The sequence below is a fragment of the Pyxicephalus adspersus genome, chromosome 6, assembly GCF_032062135.1.
Source record: "Pyxicephalus adspersus chromosome 6, UCB_Pads_2.0, whole genome shotgun sequence".
Lineage (NCBI taxonomy): Eukaryota > Metazoa > Chordata > Amphibia > Anura > Pyxicephalidae > Pyxicephalus > Pyxicephalus adspersus.
Genome location: NC_092863.1, coordinates 10568463 through 10591692, shown reverse-complemented (window position 1 = coordinate 10591692; position 23230 = coordinate 10568463). Strand labels below are relative to the sequence as shown.

Here is a 23230-nt window from a genome sequence, read left to right as displayed (position 1 = left end):
TGACAGGTCAGCTTTAGGACAATCCTATACAAAGTCACCTAACCGCTTCATACAAAACCTACAGAGTTCTGCGTTCTATAAGGAGAAACGATAGGCAGGAAGAGATGTGATGTCTTCTAACTTCCCTTAGAAAATCTTTGTATAACCAAAGCTATAAATCCCTGCCAGCCACAGGCGTGTTCAGCCCTTGTCACAGCTGGACTGAAACCAGAATCCAGAATACCAGGACAAGGGTGACTCTTCAAGGCTAATCTCATTTCTGTCTAATCTGTCTCCTGCAAGATTATTATTACTGGAAAACTTCTTTTTGTATCTTTTGGACTTTGTACAGTTCACCTTTGTATGGTGTGTCATCTGTTTGTTCAAAGTTTGTTTGATGAAACTTTAGTATAAACCCTTTTTATACAAAATTCATCAGACTTTCACCCAGCATTCATATAATTTTGGGATTTGGATGTGCAATGGGTGAATATTAAGTAACAGCTGTGTTATTATTGTGTGAAAACATTTATAGACTATTGTGAGTCCCGGTATTTAGGTTACACATATTATTTGTATTTAGGGGTTCAGGTTAACAAACAGATCTACTGTGATGGTATTCTAGGGAACTGCATCCATATGAATAAGATTTATAATGACATAACAGAGTTTGTCTAAAATTTTGTATTTGATTTATTTGTACTCATTTTTCAGTGTTATCAGTTGAAACCATTGATATATATATTGGGGTAAAACAATGACTGTAAACTGCAGGATTCTGGCATTATGGAGCTCATTATATTACAGGGTTCTAATAAGTTGTGACTCTGCAACCAATCAATAATTTCTAAGGTTTTTTTTTTTTTTAATCTAAACTTTAGAAAAACTGTTATAATAATAAAGAACACCTCAGCTTACCATATGCATATAAATCAGAGGGCCTGTTGGCATTTCCCTGTTTATGGTTCAGTTGTAGGAAAGAACTTGGCTGTGGTCAGGCGGATGGGTTGCCAGCTGTGTAGTTAACCAGCCATCTGCAAAGGTCTGTCAGAACTGCTACTGAATGCTCATAGACCCCTAGATAATGTAAGAGAGTGTTCAGTATCCATTGTGACAGGTGTTAAGAATTAGTTACTGTATTTAATAGGTTGCATTTTTCCTATTTGGCATGCAGAAGCTCTGTATACAGTGTATGTGAGCCCTTGTGTTGTCCTTCAAACTGCTAGGTAACATATTTCAAAAGCGCACCCAAACAGTTGCAAAAGTGTTTAAAAGTAATCCCGTTCAAGTCTGTGGAAGTGATTGAGCAGCAGAGAGCCTTGAGACTCTGCATGAAGCTTCTGTATAACACCTGTAGAGAATGAATATAAATGATAATCGAGCTTGGGGTAGTTGTGTGTTGACAGCAGTGACACATAGCGGTTGTAGTTATCTGCCTGTGTGAACCTGAACCAAAGCTGATACCCTTGGAAGAAGATATTGGGTTATATTTGTCTATAATACGGACTTTTGTATATTGGCTGTTGTTGTGAAGTGCTAACTTTTATGTATTCTGTTTAGAGACTTTCAGTAGATTGTGGTACAAAGTAGGGAATTGATTTTGTTCCACATGGAAATAGACAACATAGTTTAGCCAGTTGTTTACCTGTAGAATCTGTAATGTTTGAGCCTGTAGAAGATTTTATAATTATATTGATATAATTCCTAATGCTGTCCGTACACCGAAGTGATTTCCTCCGGAGAGCTGTGTACCAGTGTGATTCTTAGATCTCTGCAGTCTTTGAATTGCTTTCATTAGGTGCTGCAGAAGATCTAAGTGTGAAACTCTCTGGGCTGATGTGGTTTGCTGTGTTTTCAGAAATGAAACCTGTGAATGTCTTTGCACAGCACATTTCCAGTATCGGGCTCTATGTATGCAGAGAGGACACTCCTGAGAGAACTGTGCAGCTGTAGTGTTACTCTATAGGACCAATAATGGCTCTGTTCTGTGTCCTGAAATAATGTCTCTTCCTTTCCCTTATCTGACATAGAGGGAACATAATCTACTTACCTTGATTCTTCATCCAGCCATTGCTCCTCTCACTCCCTATTCCTAATATTCTGGTGATTGCCAGACTTACCCACTATAGGGCTTTTCCTGATGTAAAGAAACAAATGTTTGATGTGTGAATGTAATTTGATATTATTATTATTATTATTACACAGTATTTATATAGCGCCATCATATTACACAGCGCTGTACAAAGTCATGTCACTAGCTGTCCCTCAAAGGGGCTAACAATCTAATGTTCCTACCATAGTCATATGTCATTATCACAGTCTAAGGTCAATTTTAGGGGGAAGCCAATAAATTTACTGCATGTTTTTGAAATGAGGGAGGAAACCGGAGTACCCGGAGGAGCGCTGCAAAGGTCAGAGTGCTAACCACTGAGCCCACCGTACTGCCCACCTAGGTCAATTAGGAATTAGATTTACACAACACAGAATATAGCAGTATATGCAGTGACTCTGTATAATACAATGTATTGGTGCCCTTACATTATGGTAAAAGTTGTTTTATTCCATTTTCATCCTGTATTGCTAGATAGTAACTCATTGATTTCCTCTGTTCCCTGGAATTGCTTTTTGTTACTTCTTTCCTTGCAATGTAAACCAGGACTACAGTATATTGTCTGTGTCCACCTTCTCCACAAAACTCTTCTTACAGCAAAGCTTACATTAGACAAACTGGTGCCCGGGATAAGTTTGTGTGTTTTGGTTCCTGATTCTCTTATTGTAACAGATAATAATTATACATATATATATATAAATACTGCTTGGCATCGTTCTATTAGAGGTGTGTGTAATGTTTGTTACATTGTGTCATGTCTTTCCAGGTATGGAAGGGAGGTCTAAGTTCTCTAAGCCCAAACCCCACAGACAGCTGTCCTCTCTACCTGAATCTGGCTACGATAGCGGCTTTGCCATCCCGTGTCAGCCGACATAACAGCCCATCCGCAGCTCACTTCATCACCCGCTTAATCCGGAGCTGCCTGCCGCCTGGGGCAAACCGATGCATCCTCGTAAGTTCAGACTCTTATTTCTAAAACTACTGGAAGGTCTAAAACTACTGGAACATCCTTACTAATGTTTAATGTGTTACAGCGTATATAAAATAGAATTTGTTTATTATCAATCGCAGAAAAATATTTACCTGTTTTAGGAGATTATTATGCCTTCATTTAAGTATCTTCCAGCAATATTTTTCCACAACACCACAAACTTTTTAGGTAATCCCTGGGATCGAGGGTCGCTTTTGTAGCCACCTTTAGCTGGGAATGCCATTTGTGTCTGAGGAAATTTTACGTAAAGATTCTACATAGACCTAATACTTCTAAATACAGGCATTTGGCTTCTAGGGTCACCTTAACCTGATCTTCAGTCTTGTATATTCCACCAAGATGCAGGTTACAAACAGAAGGGAAGCAATATTTTAGGCAGTAGGTGGGCATGTAAAGCAGCCATCTTTTATGGGGAATGTGGTGTTACTGAGTGACCATGTGGGCTTTCCTGTTCTTTATCCTAGATGGTGTGCGAGCGTTCCGAGGTTTTTGCCAGCGCCTGTGCCATAGCTCGAGCCTTCCCATTATTCACTAGACGTTCCAGTGCCTCCCGCCGTGTAGACAAGAAGAATGTTACTGTGGAGTTTCTGATAATTGGACAGAACAATGGACCTATGGCGTTAACCACCCTGAAGGTAGTATGAAGTCTATCTGCCCCTCCTTCCCTGGAGGTGGCATGTCTGTTATCATTCCTGGCTATGGTGTCTGATGTGAGAGTTGATATGAAAGTGAATGTGAAAGAAGATATTGTTGATGGAGCATGTGATGATGTGGCGTTTCCTATAGGGATGCATAATACACAGATTGGAGTCTGCTATAGCCCCCCAAGTGCTAAAACAAAGCTAGAGAATCAACTACTTACACAGATAGAAAGGACCGCAAAGGCTGGGGCAGTAGTAGTGATGGGGGAATTTACCTACCCTGACATTGACTGGATTAATGACACTACAGGTACAGTAAAAGGGTGGGAATTTATGAATGAAATACTTTTATTGTACAGTTTATAGAAGCCCCAACTAGAAATGATACTCTGCTGGACCTGGTGTTTTCTAGCAATGCAGAGCTTATAACAAATGTAAAAGAGAATTTGGGTAGCAGTGACCATAATATGATTTCATTTCATGTAAGCTGTAAACAGCAAGCAAACATGTCAAAGATAAAACATTATATTTGAGTAAATATTCCATTAAGGGAGGCTCTCCTCAATAAATGGTCCATATAGAGAGAACTCTTCACAATTATTCACTTTAAGGTCATTACAAAGGACAAGAGGACACTCTGCGTCTGGAGGAAAAGAAATGTAATCTCTGGGTAAGGAAGGGATTCTTCACTGTAAGGGCTGTGAGAATGTGGAATAGCTCTTCAAGGAAGACTGTTGATCCAGGGAACATCCTATTGCCTCATGGGATCAGGAAGGAATCCCCCCCCCCGAGCAAATTGAAGCATGTTTTTTTTTTCCTCTGATTTACCTATGTCCGTGCGTAGGGTTTTAGATCTGGGATATGTTTATTTCCTTAGTGATTGAACTTGATGGGCTTATGTTACTTTTTTTTTTTTTTTCTCCCCCAACTCGACAATGTAACTGACTATTTCCCTACCAGTGCCTGGAGAGCGCCACAGAAGGAGTAAGACTGGCGGCTCGCATAGTGGATACCCCCTGCAGTGAGATGAATACCGACCACTTTATCGAGGTCAGTACTTACCCGTTAGTGGCTTCTAATATGTTGTGCGAGTGTCATTAGGAATTACCTCTGTTCATTTTAACAATGGGTTCTAACCAAGCAAGAGAATGTTATAAATCCTGTATACCAGATAGATATAGGTAGATATATATATATATATGCAAGATCTGCATTTCTAGTGATTTGTAATTGGATTCTTTAAGAGAATAGGTGCCACGTCAAAATAAACCTGAGGCTCATAAGTTCCACTTCATTCTTTCAGGCTTTTTATTCATGTTTTAACATCCATGTTTTAGCTGATTAAAGTTTGGGGAATATTTATACTGTTCATTCATGAGCCTTGTCAATGGGGAGTACACATAAGATACAATCACTTCTCTTTCTGCACCTGACTTGGGAAAAATTTTGTAAATTTTCAGGAGATTTCGGCTGTGGGAAAAGAGCTCGGCATAATACCACAGATCATTCGTGGTGAGGAACTGAAGGATAGAGGATTTGGGGGTAAGTTAACCTTCACTTGCACACAATTGGGCAAGCCAAAGGGTACAGTAACAAATGGCAACCCGTTGGGATCTTTCTGATTGGCTGTAAGAAGAGTGGAAGGCTGTCCATTATGCTGCTTTCACTACTCCCTCCAGTACAAAGTCTTTCCTAGATAACGAATTTGATTTGAGCACTCTGCGTCAAATCAAATTTTTCTGTCTACCAAACTGACAGGTTCTTCTTAACATAGAACAATGATCAATATTTGGGTTTAATTGTTCTGTTTAATAGGTGTATTAGGGGTATTTTTCTTTCAGTTTTTGGGGATATTGGTTTAAAAAAATCATACATGCGGGTGGTATATTGTCCATGTCCCTCTACATGATCAGGGAATCTTTATGATATGATTTTTGTCTTGCAGGTATATACGGTGTTGGTAAAGCTGCTGAACATGGGCCTGCACTGGTCATACTGAGTCATACACCAGAAGGTGCCACCCAGTCCATTGCTTGGGTTGGGAAAGGCATTGTATATGACACCGGAGGACTCAGCATTAAGGGAAAGGTGTGAGAAGTATTTTTTGACAGCGTCTTTGTAGTAATATATACTTCCAATTAAAGTTTCTGTACAACGCAGGATGACACGCCTTAAATCTTTGCTCACCTTTGGGGCCCGTTTACACCTGGATTTGTCATTGTATCGTGTGTTTAGTGCATGATGGGGATATTTAATAATAATGGCACACCAATTTATCAATTCAGCAGCCCTTGTAGTAACGCTACACTGTGCTGTGTAAATCTGATGATAACCCATTCACTGGTATGGGCTACCAAAATGCCATATGTAAAAGGGACAAGACATTGTCCCCCCCATAATCCTCAGGGGCTTCCTGTCCTTATACAAGCTTATAGAGTCACAGCGCTTGCAGATCAATATACAGTCACTATTACCTTTATATAGTAAAGGATAATTCAGTGTCCCGTGTTTGTGACTTGATGGTTCTTATTTGTTGTAAAGAAATAAATAAACACACACAGAGTGACCTGGTCACTTTCACAGATTGACCCATATGTTTTACAAATATTTTGGTTCTTTCCCCCAAAGGGTTTTACTTTAGCTTCAAGTAAAGTCATGTGCACTGCAGCTCAGTTTGCTCCTTACCCCTCCCAAATCTGCTTATTAAGTCTCAGTTCTACTTAATTCTGAGGTCTTTTCATATATTATGAATATCTTTATTCTCCAAAAGGCAGAACGGTCCACTTAGTTTTGTGTAAATGTGCTACCTTTAGCACAGAACTTTCTCCATATAACCAGAGAAGGAATTTTGTTTTCTCAGAGATCAGTAAAACGTCAGTGAGTGTTCTGCCTAAATTGAGATTTTTTTGACCTGACTGTAATAGATATATTTTGAGTGTTGTAGTAATATGTTCTGTGCCATTGTGTGAATCTATCTCTATCTTTACATCGCAGACCACAATGCCCGGCATGAAGAGAGATTGCGGTGGAGCTGCGGCAGTCCTGGGAGCATTTAAAGCTGCTGTGAAGCAGGTACGTACACCTTATGCAGACTTGTCTATAGACGTTTAATTCGTTTAATTCTTTGATTGTTTAGCTTTACATTGATTAGACAACAAGCACATTTTATGTAACTTTTGGCCGTCATCTTGCATTACTTTCATTGGCCACTGTGCTTGCCACATTGCCATGCTAAATGCCGGACTTGGTTCCATCACAGTAAAAGCTTTTTTATGCATTTTGTAGTTGGTTTCATGTCCTCCTTTAGTTCTGTGTGTCTCCATACACTTGTCATCTATGACACTTGCACATTGGTGTGTGCAAGAAGTGAATATGACTGCTTTACAGTGAAACTAAACATAAACTTGAAAAAAAAAATTGTGCTCAGACACAAGATCTTTATTGCAGAAGGGACAGGCAGTAGAATACCTTTACATACCTGGTAGCAGTTTTTTGAATACACTCACTTTGTCCCTGTTCTTTCACTTTCCTCTCCTCTTTTGAATTTGTCTTTCACCATCTTGATTGACTGGGCCAAGATAATATAACCCCCCCTATGCATACATGTGAGTTTAGTGGATGCCACTAAAGTGAAGTAGTGGACGCCAAGATATCGGGTATCACACACCGAGCTGCGCATCTTCAGTTTTTAAAGTTATTGGTTTTCCTTAATGTGTACCAGGCTGGACAGGAAGTGTATACGGCATAATTGTATCTGCTTTACTAATACAGGGCTTTAAAGACAATCTCCATGCCTTGTTTTGCTTGGCTGAGAACTCTGTTGGACCAAGTGCAACCCGACCAGATGACATCCATCTACTTTACTCTGGAAAGTAAGTTCAGTGACTGCAAGCTTAGCCTTTAGAAAGTAAAGGTCAGCGCTCAGATTCTGGGTTCATGGGGTTTTTTATGGTTTTTATCCACATACCTGTCATATACAGGGTGGTCACATTAACACTGACCAAGTGTGTGTCTACTGCCTGCATCATTCCACCACATGGTAATACATGTAATAAATACAGAGTAAAAGGTCCTTACATAGTGAGAAAATGTCCTACTGTAACCATATTCCATGTTGTATTAAATATTACAATCATGTCTTGCTCCCTTTACAGAACAGTTGAAATAAACAATACGGATGCTGAGGGAAGACTGGTGCTAGCTGATGGCGTCTCTTACGCCTGCAAGGATCTGAACGCAGACATCATTCTGGATATGGCAACTTTGACTGGGGCTCAGGTTAGACTGCACCCAGCCAATAAGGATGAGTTCACCCTTTCCTTGGTTTATGTAGGATGTGCAGGAGAAGTATAGTGTAGTAGTGAAGTAGTATAGTGTGTGTGTGTGTGTGTGTGTGTGTGTATAACCAAATGTTGGGATATTTATTATGGTTGTACACCTTCATGAAAAGATAAGGCTTGTAGTGCATTTAAAAGCTTGATAGGTTGGTGAATGTTTGGTATCATGTGGAAGATAGCCACTTAGGAGAAGTTCTAAAACTATAGTTGAACAGTGGCAGGTTTGCTAATGGCAGATTAGAAATATGTACAATATAGAGATTCTCCCACTTCCTTGGGTACTTGTGTCTTATTCGGGCTTAGTTCTTGTTCTTTTCGCACCTTTTAGGGGATTGCTACTGGCAAATACCATGCTGCAGTATTGACCAATAATGAAGAATGGGAGATGGCCTGTGTGAAGGCAGGCAGGAAGTGTGGAGACCTGGTCCACCCACTAGTGTACTGCCCGGAGCTGCACTTTAATGAATTCTCCTCTGCTGTGGCAGACATGAAGAACTCTGTGGCGGTGAGTGATGGAATGGCAGTAGGGGGAGGGGGATATTAAATGAAAATATAACACATCTAATTCCTTATTTCTTATTTCAGGACCGAGAGAATGCTCAGAGTTCTTGTGCTGGACTCTTCATCGCCTCTCATATTGGTTTTGACTGGCCAGGAGTCTGGGTTCATGTGGACATTGCTTCTCCTGTTCATGCAGTTAGTTACTTTTTTGTTTTCTAAACCCTCTTTATAATAGCTTCTGCTGTTTTAATCTATACAGAATACATTATTGGCATCTTGTCTTTTCAACCTGCTGCTAAAATGTTGTTTATTCTACCCCTGAAGTAACTGAAGAGAAGGATAATTATTTTATGATGGGCTGGTGAGGACACAAAATACACAATCATGTCTACCACCTGTCCATCCAGCATGTAGTCTGAGACACCCCATGTCATGCCCCGCCACAAGAGACTGGCACCATGCCTGGGGGGGCTGGAGAGCAGTCAGAGGATTACTCCTCCAATACACTTTCATAGAGGTACACAGAGCTCAATACACTTTCATAGAGGTACACAGAGCACAATATATTTATCTTAAGCTATGATAACATTTCTGCTGAATGAACAGCCCATAGTAGAAATATACAGCAGGGGAAGAAAGTATTGAACATGTCCATGATTTTATCGGTAAATATATTTTTCTAATGTGGCTAAAGACCTGAAATGTACACCAGATGTCTGTAACAACCCAAGTAATCCACACACACAAATCAAATAAATCCATAAATTATGTGTCATTTGACTAACAGCTGATAATTGCACTGATAGGGGACGGGATGGCTTTGTAAATACTGCCAGAATTCAGCACGTTTCTTGGCTTGCCAGGTATTTTTGCACCTCTTTGTTTTCATGTGTTTAATACTTATTCCCTGTACCATTCCACCTATTGCAGATATCCTAATTTATAGATTTATTTGTTTTTATGTATTATTGGTAATCCCGACATTTTTTGTAAATTTCATGTCAAAAGCCCCATTAGAAATATATTTACTGAGAAAAACATTGACGTGTTCAATACTTATTTCCCGGCTGTTAAATAGTTTGGTCCAAGACAGGACTTAGCTGGTTAAATAAACCTGCCAAGTAAGAATATGTACACTGCCATGTCTGACATCTTCTTGAATTGTACTTTGCCTAGATGTCTATAAAGTGAGAACGGTTTAACTCATAACAAGCAATTACTGTTATCCAGCGCAGGTTTGATTTAGCAGCACAGATGGTCATATGTTAGGACGAATGGAGCAGAGTTAGATTATAGGTCTGTGTTGATGAGGAATTCCTATATTCTTTTGGAATTTACTGACTTATAGTTAGCATTGATACAGATCTGTCATTTGGCAGCTTGTTTCCTTTTAATAACAATATCTCCATTCGTCTTCCTGCAGGGGGAGAGGGCCACAGGTTTTGGGGTGGCGTTGCTCCTTTCCCTGTTTGGTCGTGCCTCGGAGGACCCTCTACTCAATTTGGTTTCCCCTCTGGGGGAGGATGAAATGGAAGAAAGCCTTGAACAAGATACTAAAAGAAGGCGTCTTGTGTAAGCAGAACATTTCCTGTGACCACTGAATAAGCACCATGTGTATCCAATGTGACTGGGCCTGGACCTTCTGCCTGCACATGATGGAAAGCCATCTGATCCAACCGCTTCGTGTTGCCGGTACTTGATGATGGAAGCCCGTGCCAATCAGGTCTCCTCTTTTTCTTTTTTTGCTTTTCTGTCTCAGGCCTGAACGTCACATGGAACTGGGAAGGCAGGTTTCATATTGTATTGGTGCAGTATGGTCCTCCTTCCTCAGATACCACTATGTAAGAGGCCCTTCTACTGAATTTCTTTCTATGCCATTTACTGCTTTCAATAAAACTGTTTTGCATACACAATATACAAAGTTTGCCATAAGAATTTTTCAGTTTTAGAAATAAGCACATCTTTTTCTGCAACTAATATTTCAGTGTAACCAAACAAGTGGGCTGGTGCATGAAAATCTGCAGCTAGATGCATTGGTTGTTCTATGCTACAGATCAGCCACAGTCACTTCCCTGATAACTCATCAGAGAGTGGACAGGATGTACTGAAGGTTACTTTCATCAGTTTGTGCTCCAGGTTTTGTATGTTATGCAGCAGCCAGCATTGTCATTGGGGGCTCTGTGACAGCAATGGCATTTGAGTAATTGAGCAAAGTTTGCAGCATCTAATACCTTGTTCTGGATATTGTGTCCTCTAGCTGTAATGTAATGAGCTAGTCAGGAAAACACAGATTGCTGTGTATACAGGAAAAGAGTGTCTAAAGGAACTGGTAATATTTGTACAATTCCATGATGCTGGTTGTAACTTGTCAAGTTTTAGCTTTATCAGATTTAATCCCAGTAATCTCTGAGTGACCAAATCTAGAAACACTGCAGTGCCTGTGGAAAGGTGTTCTTAGTGGTTTTCAGATTCATTTCAATAATTTGGAAACTGGTGGGTGGCAGATTCTTCATGAAAAGCCTGGACAAGGTTATGCCAGGTGTCCTAGGCTGTACTTTTACTTCAATAGTAGCACTGAAATATGTTGGTGTATAAGGAAAGAAATGTTATAAATGATTACAGTTCACAATACTGTGCTACATAACCGTCTGCCTTTAGCCAGGGTCTACAAAGAGCAGCATCTCAGATATATTGTATAAATCATTTACTGAAGTTTAATATTAATTGCATACAAATTATTCTGAAGTAACTGTGTATTGCCATAACATCCCATAATATAGTTCCATAAAGACATGACGTGGTACATACAGAAAGTGTCCAGGCTGAGCTGTGTGATGGTCACTCGTCATGTCGCTCTCTGGTCCATTTGATCATGGTCTCGGGAGATCTGTACAGGAATATCAGTTTGGCAAACAGTTGTTCCTCCAGGTCTAGGTCTCCCGTCTCTCGCACCAAAAAGATGTCTGTGCAAAGCTTTAAAATGCGGTCCACGTTGGGTAGTTCTTCAAACATGATGGAACGTGAAATCCCATTGAAGAATTCTCGGATAAATTTGCCAACGACCAGAACGACCGACATGTAAAGGCCCACAATTCTGCAAAGTCAAAGAAATCTGGATTATTATATCTGTACAATGAATGGGACAAGCTTGGCACAGGTATGTTCATTTCATTGCTAAGGATATTGAAGATTACAAAGTTAGGTAAAAGTTTTGTTAAACTAATCATTCATTAATATATGTATAGAATACAGGTAGTAATGTGCTGCATGTTTAGGGGGTGATGGAAAAATAATGTGCTGGTTGGAGGTTGCTGCTGCTGTATTATGGTGATTTGCTGTGATGGAGGTTGTCTGGAATAGATAAGTTGTGATGGGGTGAATGTACATTGCTGGGGAATGTGATTTATGTAAATTGACAAGAAGCCATGTAGTGTAGTTAGAAGTGGATGCAAGTTGTGTTTGTAGGTTTCCAGCAGAGTATAAAGAATGCCAGGACAGGGGTGCTTTATATAGGCTGCCAAGGTGGAATGGGCAGTGATCATGGGGAGGTAAAAGCAATGTGGAAAGATGCACTATATAATAGGGAACGAATGGACTGGGATCAAGGAGTGAATGAAAGTTGTCAAAAAGGGATGAGCTGCAATTTGTAATTAAATGCAGACTTCCTATAGGTATGTGAGGAGGTATGGAATGCTAAGGTAGAACTAAGGGTAGCAGGGAGGATTGGTTGTGATTTGCACGTTGTCAGGCTAAAATGCAACTCCCTGGACCAGGATGTACTTTATGTAGGTTGCCAGGGATAGATACTGTGTGTAACTGGTGGTAAATATATTAATAATAAACAGGATTTATATAGCGCCAATATAATATGCAGCGCTGTGTATTAAGTATATGTTTGCGGGGTGGTATGTGCCGTGATTGGGGAAGTAAATGCAGGGTTACAGGGAGGAATGTGTTAACCTCCAAAGAAAAATGTTGCAGGGTGTTGGTGTTGCTACAGAGAATGATGGCGTGATTAGGGGAAGTAACATGGTTTGCCATTTGCTTGTAAAGTAATGCATGTAGGTTGTCGAGGAGAGATGCAATGCTTGATAATGTTTGCTTTTAGGATGTCAGGGAGGTATTTAGTGTACAAAGTTGGTGAATACATGTGTGTGGCCTAGGACGTTTGCAATATAGACTTGGAGGTGAAATCTGAATGGCAGAGAAAAAAATAAGCTGTTGGGGTTACTAGAAGATGATCCATTGTAGATTGTGGGGGGATCTGCAAGGTAGGAGGGTTTGAGGATTCTGGGGCAGTGTTCTCTCTATAAAGGTTTCCCATCTACTCTGTGCTGCAGTTACATGTGAAAGGGTGGAATGCCCTGTTTTCTGGGTGTAGATGAATGCATTTTGCCAAGGCAAGACACACTCATGGTGTGAAATATGATCTGTGCTTGGGGGGTGAAGACAAGACAAGGCACCAAGAACAGATGAGCAGTGTTTGGGGGATTAATAAAGGTTGCAATGTGCTGTATGTAGGATGACTGTAATCAGAATAAGGAGTGAGCTGTAGTCAATGATTTGAATGCACGTTGACGGATGCAATGCCTGAGGTACATTTATAGTGAATATAGAGTGACTGATGATGGTGGAGGGAGATATGCAATGTGCTTGGTGGGTAATGATTGGTGAAATAGAGAATGTAATTGTCTAATGTAGTATACAGCTCTGTGTTATAGGGAACGGGAATGTTTCCTCTTCAGACATTGATAGGATATTATGATGATAGAACGATGTAAAAAGTCAGCTCTTACCCGTATCCAGCTAGGAATCCCAGGCTCTGAGGACTTGCTTTATCATTGTAAATTATAAGTTCAATGTTCTTAGCACAGCCATGTGACCCACAGGCCGGACTCCATTCCTGAATCACCCACCACTCTGTCACCTGGCCCGAAGTGTTGTTAACAGACAGCTGCTGCAGTTTCAGCGTTAGATTCCGGAAGAATGCGTATTTCTGGATGTCTTCTGGCTTCTCTGAAAAGTCTAAAGGAATAACAGATGGAGGTACGTCAATTATTGTTATGATAGTACAGTCTGACAATAGAAATTTGCTGCACCCCAAAAGTCCTTCAGCATCATGATTATAGTTCTGCAATTTAGAATTGTGAGCAAGCAGGATTTTATTACAGAAGGGACGGATAATAATCCTTTCTTCCATAATACATTTATACCGGTTCACATCCCCGCTCCCATCCTGGTACTATTTGGTATTCAAGCATGCACAGCTCAGTGTAAGATGCCAGGATATGGCCAATCAATATGCCTGCTCACATTGTTTGTTTTAGCAGGTTATTCATTCCCATGTATTAGAATCTGCCGTTCTGACTTCATTATAGATCCTGTCCTGGCCCTTAAGTTTGCATAGAACACAATATAACATTGTCAGCTTCCATCCTTAGTGCAGAGTTTTTATGAAATTACCTGTCTGGAGACGGTGTGCAATTTTGGCCTCAGGCCCAGCGTTTGCTCTGAGGTGCTTTGGTAAAATGTTCTTTAGCATTCTAAAAAAAAAAAAATGTTGAGGTTAGACAGTTCCATCAAAGTATGTACGCCCAGTAACTAAAATCTCCCTTCAGATTTAACGTAATAATGTTATTTCCAAGGACATTTTACATTTCTACTTGGTGCTCCTGTCATAGAATAACAGCCTGCCTATATCTCCTATTATGCTCCTGTGTGGTCACAGCGGTGTATGGTGGAGAATTATTAATGTAATACTACACATATGTAAACATACATACACTGGCTCTTTTCTTTCTCCTCTCAACATCTGAACGATCTGGTCCCGGGTTTCTGCATCTTCATAGCACACAGTGTGTTTTCCAAAGCTCTCTGCACTTTTTACAATGGAAGCATTCCTGGAACAGAACACAATAGTCATATTTCTGTATACACTCTGCAATTCCTAGCCTGGTGACACTACTTTGTATCCTTTCATGATTTGTGTTCTAGGGAGACCCTTTTATCCAAGCAAAACTTTAGTGTAATGCTAACTTGTCCCAGCAAATCTTTGCATGCACCCCCTTGTACCTGAGGATGCTCCAGTGAATATCAAAGTTGATATGAGTGGACTCCGACAGCTCCTGGATCATGGCCTCTCGGCTGGCTGGGCTGATAGTCCACAGGAGGCTGGCATTGCTTTTTATTTTGGCTGTAACAATGTCCTCTGGCATGTAATTAACGATAAACTGCATGGCAGACTGAGCAAAAGAGAACAAATATCCATTACCCCACCCTGACTTTACCTGCACATGCTGGCAAGATGTATAGTAAGGCATAACAACGTACAAAATATTCTTTACCAGATGAGTTTTATTCTCAGTGATAGACTCGTATACTCACAGGATGTAAGGCATAACTGTATGTCAGCTGGTCATACGCTGCCTGAGAGAAGGGGACCAGGTTCTGCTGCTGGGCACTCATAGTAAACAAAGGCTGGAAAAGAGGAAATTATAGTGTTTATTTGTAGTAATACCAATTATAAATTGTACTATTTTATTGATGCATGTTCCTGTTTGCCTTTGGGTGGAGAAATCCTTTAACCTCCCTAGTGGTAACCCCGAGTGTGACTCGGAGTAGGAAGAAGTTGCAAAAAGTGGTAACCCCGCCGAGTCACACTCGGGGTTGGAATACCTATGGAAGGTTAGTAAATACAGCGCTTACCTGATCCACCGGGGTCCAGCACCGCAATCTCCATCTTCTTTCTTCTGCATTCGATGAGTCACCGGGGGGAGTTCCCAGTGACGTTGGTGCGTGTGTAAAATCCATTTGTATTGCATTCAATACAAAATAACTGTATTGAATGCATTACATTGGATTTTTATGTATAAAAGCTGTACATTGTTTTCAAGAACATTTATTTTACAGTATAATATAATAGTATGAGTATAGTATATTGTGTATTTTTTTTAAATATATAGATTTTTTAATTAATTTATTGTTTTTAAATGATTTTGTGTTTCAAACTTTATTATACTCATACTATATTATACTGTAAAATAAATTTTCATGAAAAACAATGTACCGCTTTTAGACATATAAAACCGGAAAGAAATGAAGCGCTAGGGAGGTTAATATAGAGCCACATCAGCTTTTGTATGTTTTCTACAAACAGCAAAACTTCAGCTTCTAATACTTTGTACTGTACATCTGCTGCTCAGGGCACAGTTTTGAGTTTACTGTTTGCATTGCCATTGTTTGGAACCTTATACATTACAAAATATTATTATAATGTAATACATCAGAACTCTGACATTTTATACTTTCTTACCTCATAGCCACTGATACTGATCTGAATGGAGACATCCAGAGGCTGATTGGTTACCCCCGCCACAGATTTCACCAGGGACATAAACAGAAGTGGGAACCAGACAATACAGATAAGTGCAAAAATAATAACTCCACCCATTCCATACTTCACTATTTTCTTTTTCTTCTGCCCTGGAGGCTCCGGGTATTTCTGTAAAGATTACAAACATAGAAGTAATGTTGCATGCAGGGTAAACAAATGGGTTCATTAACCTCCCAACCGCTAACCCCGTACTTTTTCGTGCAAAAAATTTTTGTAACTATCGATAACCCCGTACTTTTTCGTCTATATTAAAATCCCACTTACCTGGTCCCGCTGTGCTCATCCAGCGTCGGGTCCGTGTTCCAGCGTCGTCCTCCAGCGTCGGGTGTCCTCTTCTTAGAAGAAAAAGCCGGCTGGCTTCCTCTCCCCCCTCGTTCAGTCCAGCGTCGATCGCTGGACAGAAAAAAAAAAAATTTTAGATTGTAGGCTATAATTCACCGAATTACTCAATAATTACTTATAATTCACCGAATAACTCACCGAAATTTGTCCAAAATTTAATAACAAAATTTTTTTTTTATAAAACATAAAAAAAAAAAATAGTGTCAATACAAAAAGTGATTTGAATTTCCCGCACGAGGACAAACGTGTCCGGAGGAGCTGCTTTCAGTTGTAATCTGATTGTCATACAATGCAATAGAACGTTTGTTTATATTTTTAACCACCTGGGAAAAGTTCGGGTTTAACACTTTTTGCAAGTTTTTTTACCCCCGAACTATGTCAGGTTTAACGCCCAGGTGGTTAAACTAGTACACATTGCTCCCACCTTTTTCATTCACTTCCTGCAAACATTTTTCAGTATAGCTGAGCATTTAACAGACCACTCAGTACTGTCACATGGGGGGGCAGATGGAGAGTCCTGAGCTCCATGTGATTACTGCAATTACATGGAGAATATTGGAGAAATTTTTTTTTTTTTAACCTCCCTAGCGGTTCATTTCTTTCCAGTTTTATATGTCTAAAAGCGGTACATTGTTTTTCATGAAAATTTATTTTACAGTATAATATATAGTATGTGTATAATAAAGTTTGAAACACAAAATCATGTAAAAACAAATTAAAAAATTAAAAATTTATTTAAAAAATTTAAAATTATATAAAATTATTTATAACAAATTTTCTACTCATACTATTATATATACTGTAAAATGTTCATGAAATACAATGTATAGCTTTTACACATATAAATCCAATGTATTGCATTTAATACAGTTATTTTGTATTGAATGCAATACAAATGGATTTTGAATTTCCCGCCCCACCGGCAACGCACACACACACTGACTCATCAGGTGCAGAAGACCCCGGAGGAAGAAGAAAGAGATCGCGGTGATGGAAGGTGCGTAACGCCAGCGGATAAGGTAAGGCTGTATCTACTAACCTTTCCATAGGTTTACCGTTTTCTGCAACCGTTTGCCATCCCGAGTCACACTCTGGGTTACCGCTAGGGAGGTTAAGCTAGGTGGAAAAAAATTGAATTGTAACCCAACTCATCAGTAACCAGCCAAAAACAGCCGGGTGGTGTGTTGGGCTAAAAGGGGCTGGGGAAAACACTGCTATTAAAGTCTTTCTTAGCCTACCTGACCTCATGTGATGGGGTGCATTCTCCTCTGCACCCTTTGGTAAATGTGAGTTCCTTTTTTCCTGCTCTGCCCATCCATACCTTTTCAGATTCCCGCCAGCACTTCATTATAAAGATATTGGCATAGATATCCTCCACACAGATCCAGCTGGACAGGCTGAGTGTTGTGTCCGTCCATATCCAATCCATCACAGCCCTCATCTCAGTCAGGAATGGGACCATTCGGAAACTGTATGGGAAATAACTTGCATTAAAACACCACATTAACAAAGCCAGATATACATACAATATGCTACTTCTCAGTGCAGGGAAGGTTCTTGTTACCAAACAACCTCTTAAATATTCACTTTCATGCTTTTATTTTAAACAGAACTGAAGAAAATAAGTGGAATTGAAACATCCAATCAGAATGTGTTCGCTCCTCAGAATGCTGAAGTTAATCAGTTAGGTAAGCCTGTAAAGCCAATTTTAAGTTTGATAAATGGTGGCATAATAATTGGTGGCTAGAGATTAGCTTTAGGAAATGAAGAAAAAACTGGTTGTTGTCAGTAACAAGAAATCTTCCTTTACATGATTTGTGTACTGACATTGGTTTCACTCCCATAAGATTGCATGGAACTTAGGGGCTGCATGTATTGGGGTGTCCTGCAGAGTACACAGGAGATGACATTTCTTTTTTTTTAATAAAAGAGAAATAATAAAACCAGACGACCGACCAATTGTAAGCAACAAATCATATTTCATGTACAAATAATCTGGTCATTTCAGTTGAGAGGCTCAAACTATTCCAGCCTCTAGGGTTGCTGGAGGATTCTCCAGTTTTTGTTTTTAAATCTGCTGTGTCTTAACCACCTGGGCGGTTAGCCTGACCTTGGTTTGGGGTAAGTAAACTTGCTACTATTGTTTACCCCGAACCAAGGTCGGGGTAGCTAAAAATATAAACAAGCGTTATTATATTGCAATCTGATTGTCATACAACATTGTATGACAATCGAATTACAACTGAAAAAATACTTACCTTGTCCCCGCAGCCCCTCCGGAGACGTCTTCTCTCTTCTTTCTTCTTTCCTCATCCGGCGTGTGCAGTGATGATCTCTGGGTTGTCCCGGTGATGTCGCTGCATGCGTCGGTGCGGGAGGCAGGGCGGGAAATTCAAATCACTTTGTATTGAACTCAATACAAAAAAGCTGTATTAAGTCCAATACAAAGAAAACTTTATATAATATATATAATTGTATTATAGGAGATACTGTACAGGTACATTACAATATACACTATTTTGTTTAAAGATTTTTTTTTTGTTTTATAAAAAAAAAAATTTATTATAAATTTATAAAATTCTGGACATATTTCGGTGAGTTATGCAGTAATACGGTGAATTATAGCCTACAATCTAAAATAAATTTCCATGCAAAAAATTTACCACTTTTTGCATGGAAGTTTGGAAAGAATTAGAACACCTGGTGAATTATCGCATTTTCCGTATTTTTGATTTATTTATGTATTCTTGTTTAAGCTGATTTTTGTGTTTTTTATTAAATTTTATTAAAAGTAAATTTTTTTTTGTTACAAGATTGTGTGTTTCAAACTTCTTTTATATTCAGGATATCTACTAGACCCTTGTTCCGACATATTTCTGTAAGTTACAGGTCTACAATTTAAAAAAAAAAAAATTCATGAAAAACAGTGTACTACTTTTGGTACAGAAATCTAGATATCAGTGAAACGCCCAGGAGGTTAAATATTTATTTTATACCTCCTTTGTTCCTTCTAAATGCCATTGGTTGGTTTTGGGGTTTCCCCTATTTACCTTATCTGTTAATGTTGTTTTAATTTTTGTATAGCCCTCCCCTCTGATTTACCAGGACTGGGGCACCCAGATGACCTCTCTGACATACTGGTTAAAGTTTTTTGTTTGTTTGTTTTTTTCACAGCCAACAGCATCTGTTCCTTCATCCACCTTGGATTTTCCTAAGGCTCTGTTCTGTAATAGTGGAATTAGGGACCCTGGGTGGAAGACAAAGCCATACCTGGCCCTGCTTGTCATTGTTCTTATTTACACCAAAGTGTTTTTTGCTGAAATTCTGCTTGAGCTATTGGAATCCTACAATCCTTTCCTTTTTTTCTTCCTATTCTAGGTGAAGATTTGGTAAAGGTTTTTTAAGTTTGTTCAAAACCTACTCAGGGATTTTCCTTAAGGAACAATTCACAAAACTATGTGAAATGTACATTTTATTTTCCCAATAATAAATTGTTCAGACACGATACATTTAGTAGCGTCTTTGTGTGTATTAGGCTTTTTGCAATGTTTGTGGGATCGGAGTAATATTACTGCAATAAATCAATAAGAAAGTAGAGAATTCCTTACCCCTGAAATAGGAAGAGGTTGATGCAGTTGTAACTCTTTGTCAGGAAGTTTCCCAGGACTCTGTTCGGATAGCCACACTTGATCTGATATGCAGAGAGGCCAAAATACAAACACTTAACAAAGTACCACAGCTGGGCAACATGATTTGTGTTAAATCTCCTGCAAAACACAAAAGGTGATGGGGTTAAACATTGGACAAAAGCAGCACGCTGAGGATTAAGACAAAAATACCAAGTTCAGTGGCTTTAGAAAGACATTCAGCTCTCGGGTACATTTCCTGGTTCTTCTGTCTGCCCTGCAGCCTGACCTCAAATTATTTACAGAAATATATTGCCAATAACATGATTGTATGCTTATCACTATACCATAATAAACTGGCTGTATGAATAAAATCCTCCCATTGGAGATACACAAATACTTTAATAAAGCCATGGTGGATAGGACTTTACATATTTTGAGTGAGAATGTCATATATGAAGAAATAAATAAAAATGACATCTTATCCATCATATGTCAGAGAGGGTGTTGTGTAGTACTGTACCTTTCTGTAACACCGGGTAAGATAAAAAACATCCAGAAGTGAATCCCAAAAACAAGGACAACCTGGAAAACACACTTGCCGAACATTGTTTTGCGTAAGTAAATAGCTCGGTCAACAATCATGGTACCGAATTGTAGTAGAAGCATGACGAGGAAGGCCTCGGGTACCTGGTCCTCTGACAGTGACTCGGTAATATCGGCTGCAGCTGAGTGTTTCTGCAAATGACAACAATATCAGTATTCAGAGGAGACTTTCTAACACATAAATAAAATGCTCTGGCTTTGTCATGATCGATAAAAGATAATACAATAATAAATAATAAAGTGCAGAAAACAAACTTGGAATACCTAAATTCAAGAACTTAAAAAAGAAAATCGCTAGGCTTCATCAAAATCCATCAGTCTTGTATTCAAAACATGAGAATTCTAAGCTGGCAAATTGTTACATTTTGGATTCTCCAACCTTTATTTTAAATTTACCAGCATTGAACTTAAAAAAGCAAAGCCCTGATTTAAAATTCGCCAGGATTCAAATCAAATTTGAGAATTCATCAGCCTTGATTTCAAATTTACCAGTGTGTCTTTTCCAAATGTAAGAATTCACCAGCTTGAATTCTAAAGCTTTTAATAAACAAGAACATTTCAACATCAGGCATTTTAAAAATATCTGCTGGAATTCTCCTGTGATCTTTATTGCAGAAAAATACTGGGCTCTTAGTACACAAGGGTGCGAATTTTAGTGAACCTTGCAACTCATTGAGATAAAATGCTCATCCTTCACTTGCTGCCCCCATAGATCTATTCACATAACCCGCTCCATTCTCTAGTATATTTTTTGCTGTGATGGATATTCAGCAGAGACATAAGGCTAATTTAAATACAGATTAATGTAGTGATGTATTTATTACAGAAAACATTACAACCTGGACTCTTATGCTATGGAGTTCATAGGAATCCCATACATACAAAGCCTGGACAAACAAAACTGTCAGCCCAGGACCACTCCTCCTTCTAGCAACGTGTAACACTAAAAAGGTAATAACAGCATAATCATGGTGTAAGATCTGCATATCTCAGTGCACTTCAAAACCAGAATTTTACAGCAACTACAGAAATCTTATTTTGGGGCCACAAAGTCTTTGAGCTTTTCACAGACTAAAATCAATCCAATGACACAAAACGGAGTGGGGGATACACAGCAACTAAACAGGTTTACAGAGTCACCTAAAATGACCTTTACACATAACGCAGGCATCAGATGAGAGGCCTAACATCTAGCTGGTAGAATTTGGAGAATGTGAACAGAAAACCAAACCAGGAAGCCATGAAATAAAGGGAATCTTAGGGGAACCCCTTCTACAATTATCATATTATCAACTCGGTGCATTAGTGCAGTGTTAAACTGGCGCCTGGTTTCTCCTTGCCAGGATGAAGGAAGAAACCTGGACGACCCTGGAACGTATCGAGGAAAGCTCCGGAGGGATCTGCAGAAGTAACAGTAAGTGTCCTTAAGAATCCCTCTTACAATGCTGGTAAGTAGCCAAAAACAAATCATTGGTGTCACCTATACCCTCCAACCTGCAAGCAATTCGAACTTTACGCTTAAGGGACTCCTCTGCCGAACCCTGGTTGAGAAATGTCATAGGCCTAAATGATGGCCTGCCTGGGACAGCGCAACATAAACAAAATCTGTCCAATAATGGCTATGGGTGGAAATAACCTCACAAATATACTCCAGTTAATATGCCACAGCTCCACGTGGCCGCTTCCCCTAGCGTCTGCCTCCTCCCAGCATGAACAAGAAGTGGGATATCTGCTCTGCCTGCAGGAGGATAAAGTGATGCCACCATCCATATTGTATGTACTGTATAAATATCACTTATTTCAAGAATAAACTCAGAATTATAGGAAAGAAAAACAGTGGTTTCATAAAACACTTTGATAAATAAGGCAGCCAATATTCAGTGCATGCAGAGGACTTACCCCAAATGCCCAGTACCCGAAGATAACAATAATGAAATTAATCACGTCAACTAGGAACATAATGGCATAGACATCGCACACTGGGCTGTACTCCGGGTGTATGATATCGTAGAAGAACTGTCTGATTGGAAGGTAGATTTGCAACGCTCTGTAAAAGAAAAGAGAAAGTTTCACCAAACATTTACCAAAACTATTTTCACCCTTCTTTCCAGTGCATATTTGAGCTGATTTGTGCTTGATTGTTAGGGAGCACACAGTTATTATCCTCAGATTCTCTGATACATCAAGACACAACACAACCTGAAAGATAACTTCTAGTCTAGTTACTATGTGATACAGTAGACTCATGAACAAATCCTGCTTTGTGTCTCATATACTCCTATAGACATAGAGCCTGATTTATTAAAGCCCGGAGCAAACAGACCAGCTTGGGTGAACTTAGAACAGATCTGCTCCAGGATTGAGAACATTTGACAAGTAATAGGAAATGATTTTTAAGAAATCCAATCCAGGTTTGCTGGATTATCCAGGTTCTCCCATGATAGTCTATCCTCTCGAGTCTTGGAGAGCTTTAATAAATCGGGCCTATTACCATGTTTCCCCGATGATAAGGCATCCCCATCAAACAAGCCACCCCCCGATTTTTGCTCAAAAAATTAAAATAAAGCACCCCCCGCAAATAAGACACCCACCGATACCTGCCACTGTGTCCCTCAGTGTGACTCCTCGATGCTTGCTGCAGTGAAGAGTGAAACTGAAAGTAACTTCAAAGGACAAGCAAGCTGCTGATCCCTGCCCTAAAAGA

At 39.5% G+C, this 23230-nt stretch overlaps 2 protein-coding genes across 2 annotated transcripts in view; one reads left to right on the top strand and one right to left on the bottom strand.

Annotated features, from left to right (window-relative positions):
* Positions 1-10480, top strand: part of NPEPL1 (aminopeptidase like 1) — a 13302-nt gene extending 2822 nt beyond the window's left edge. The window contains exons 2-12 of the mRNA XM_072414499.1: positions 2856-3041; positions 3545-3715; positions 4682-4771; positions 5182-5263; positions 5667-5809; positions 6716-6793; positions 7493-7593; positions 7876-7999; positions 8387-8563; positions 8644-8754; positions 9983-10480. Coding sequence (XP_072270600.1) covers positions 2856-3041; positions 3545-3715; positions 4682-4771; positions 5182-5263; positions 5667-5809; positions 6716-6793; positions 7493-7593; positions 7876-7999; positions 8387-8563; positions 8644-8754; positions 9983-10135 — 1416 coding nt within the window. The 3' untranslated portion in view covers positions 10136-10480. The remainder of the gene's footprint in view (positions 1-2855; positions 3042-3544; positions 3716-4681; positions 4772-5181; positions 5264-5666; positions 5810-6715; positions 6794-7492; positions 7594-7875; positions 8000-8386; positions 8564-8643; positions 8755-9982) is intronic.
* A 768-nt stretch (positions 10481-11248) lies between these two features.
* The window catches only part of LOC140332395 (piezo-type mechanosensitive ion channel component 2-like), a 43920-nt gene continuing 31938 nt past the window's right edge, over positions 11249-23230 (bottom strand). The window contains exons 40-50 of the mRNA XM_072413666.1: positions 22426-22782; positions 20444-20658; positions 19903-20061; positions 17616-17763; positions 15872-16060; positions 14944-15036; positions 14632-14801; positions 14343-14459; positions 14023-14102; positions 13356-13584; positions 11249-11653 (exon numbers count right to left, since the gene is read on the bottom strand). Coding sequence (XP_072269767.1) covers positions 11398-11653; positions 13356-13584; positions 14023-14102; positions 14343-14459; positions 14632-14801; positions 14944-15036; positions 15872-16060; positions 17616-17763; positions 19903-20061; positions 20444-20658; positions 22426-22782 — 2013 coding nt within the window. The 3' untranslated portion in view covers positions 11249-11397. The remainder of the gene's footprint in view (positions 11654-13355; positions 13585-14022; positions 14103-14342; positions 14460-14631; positions 14802-14943; positions 15037-15871; positions 16061-17615; positions 17764-19902; positions 20062-20443; positions 20659-22425; positions 22783-23230) is intronic.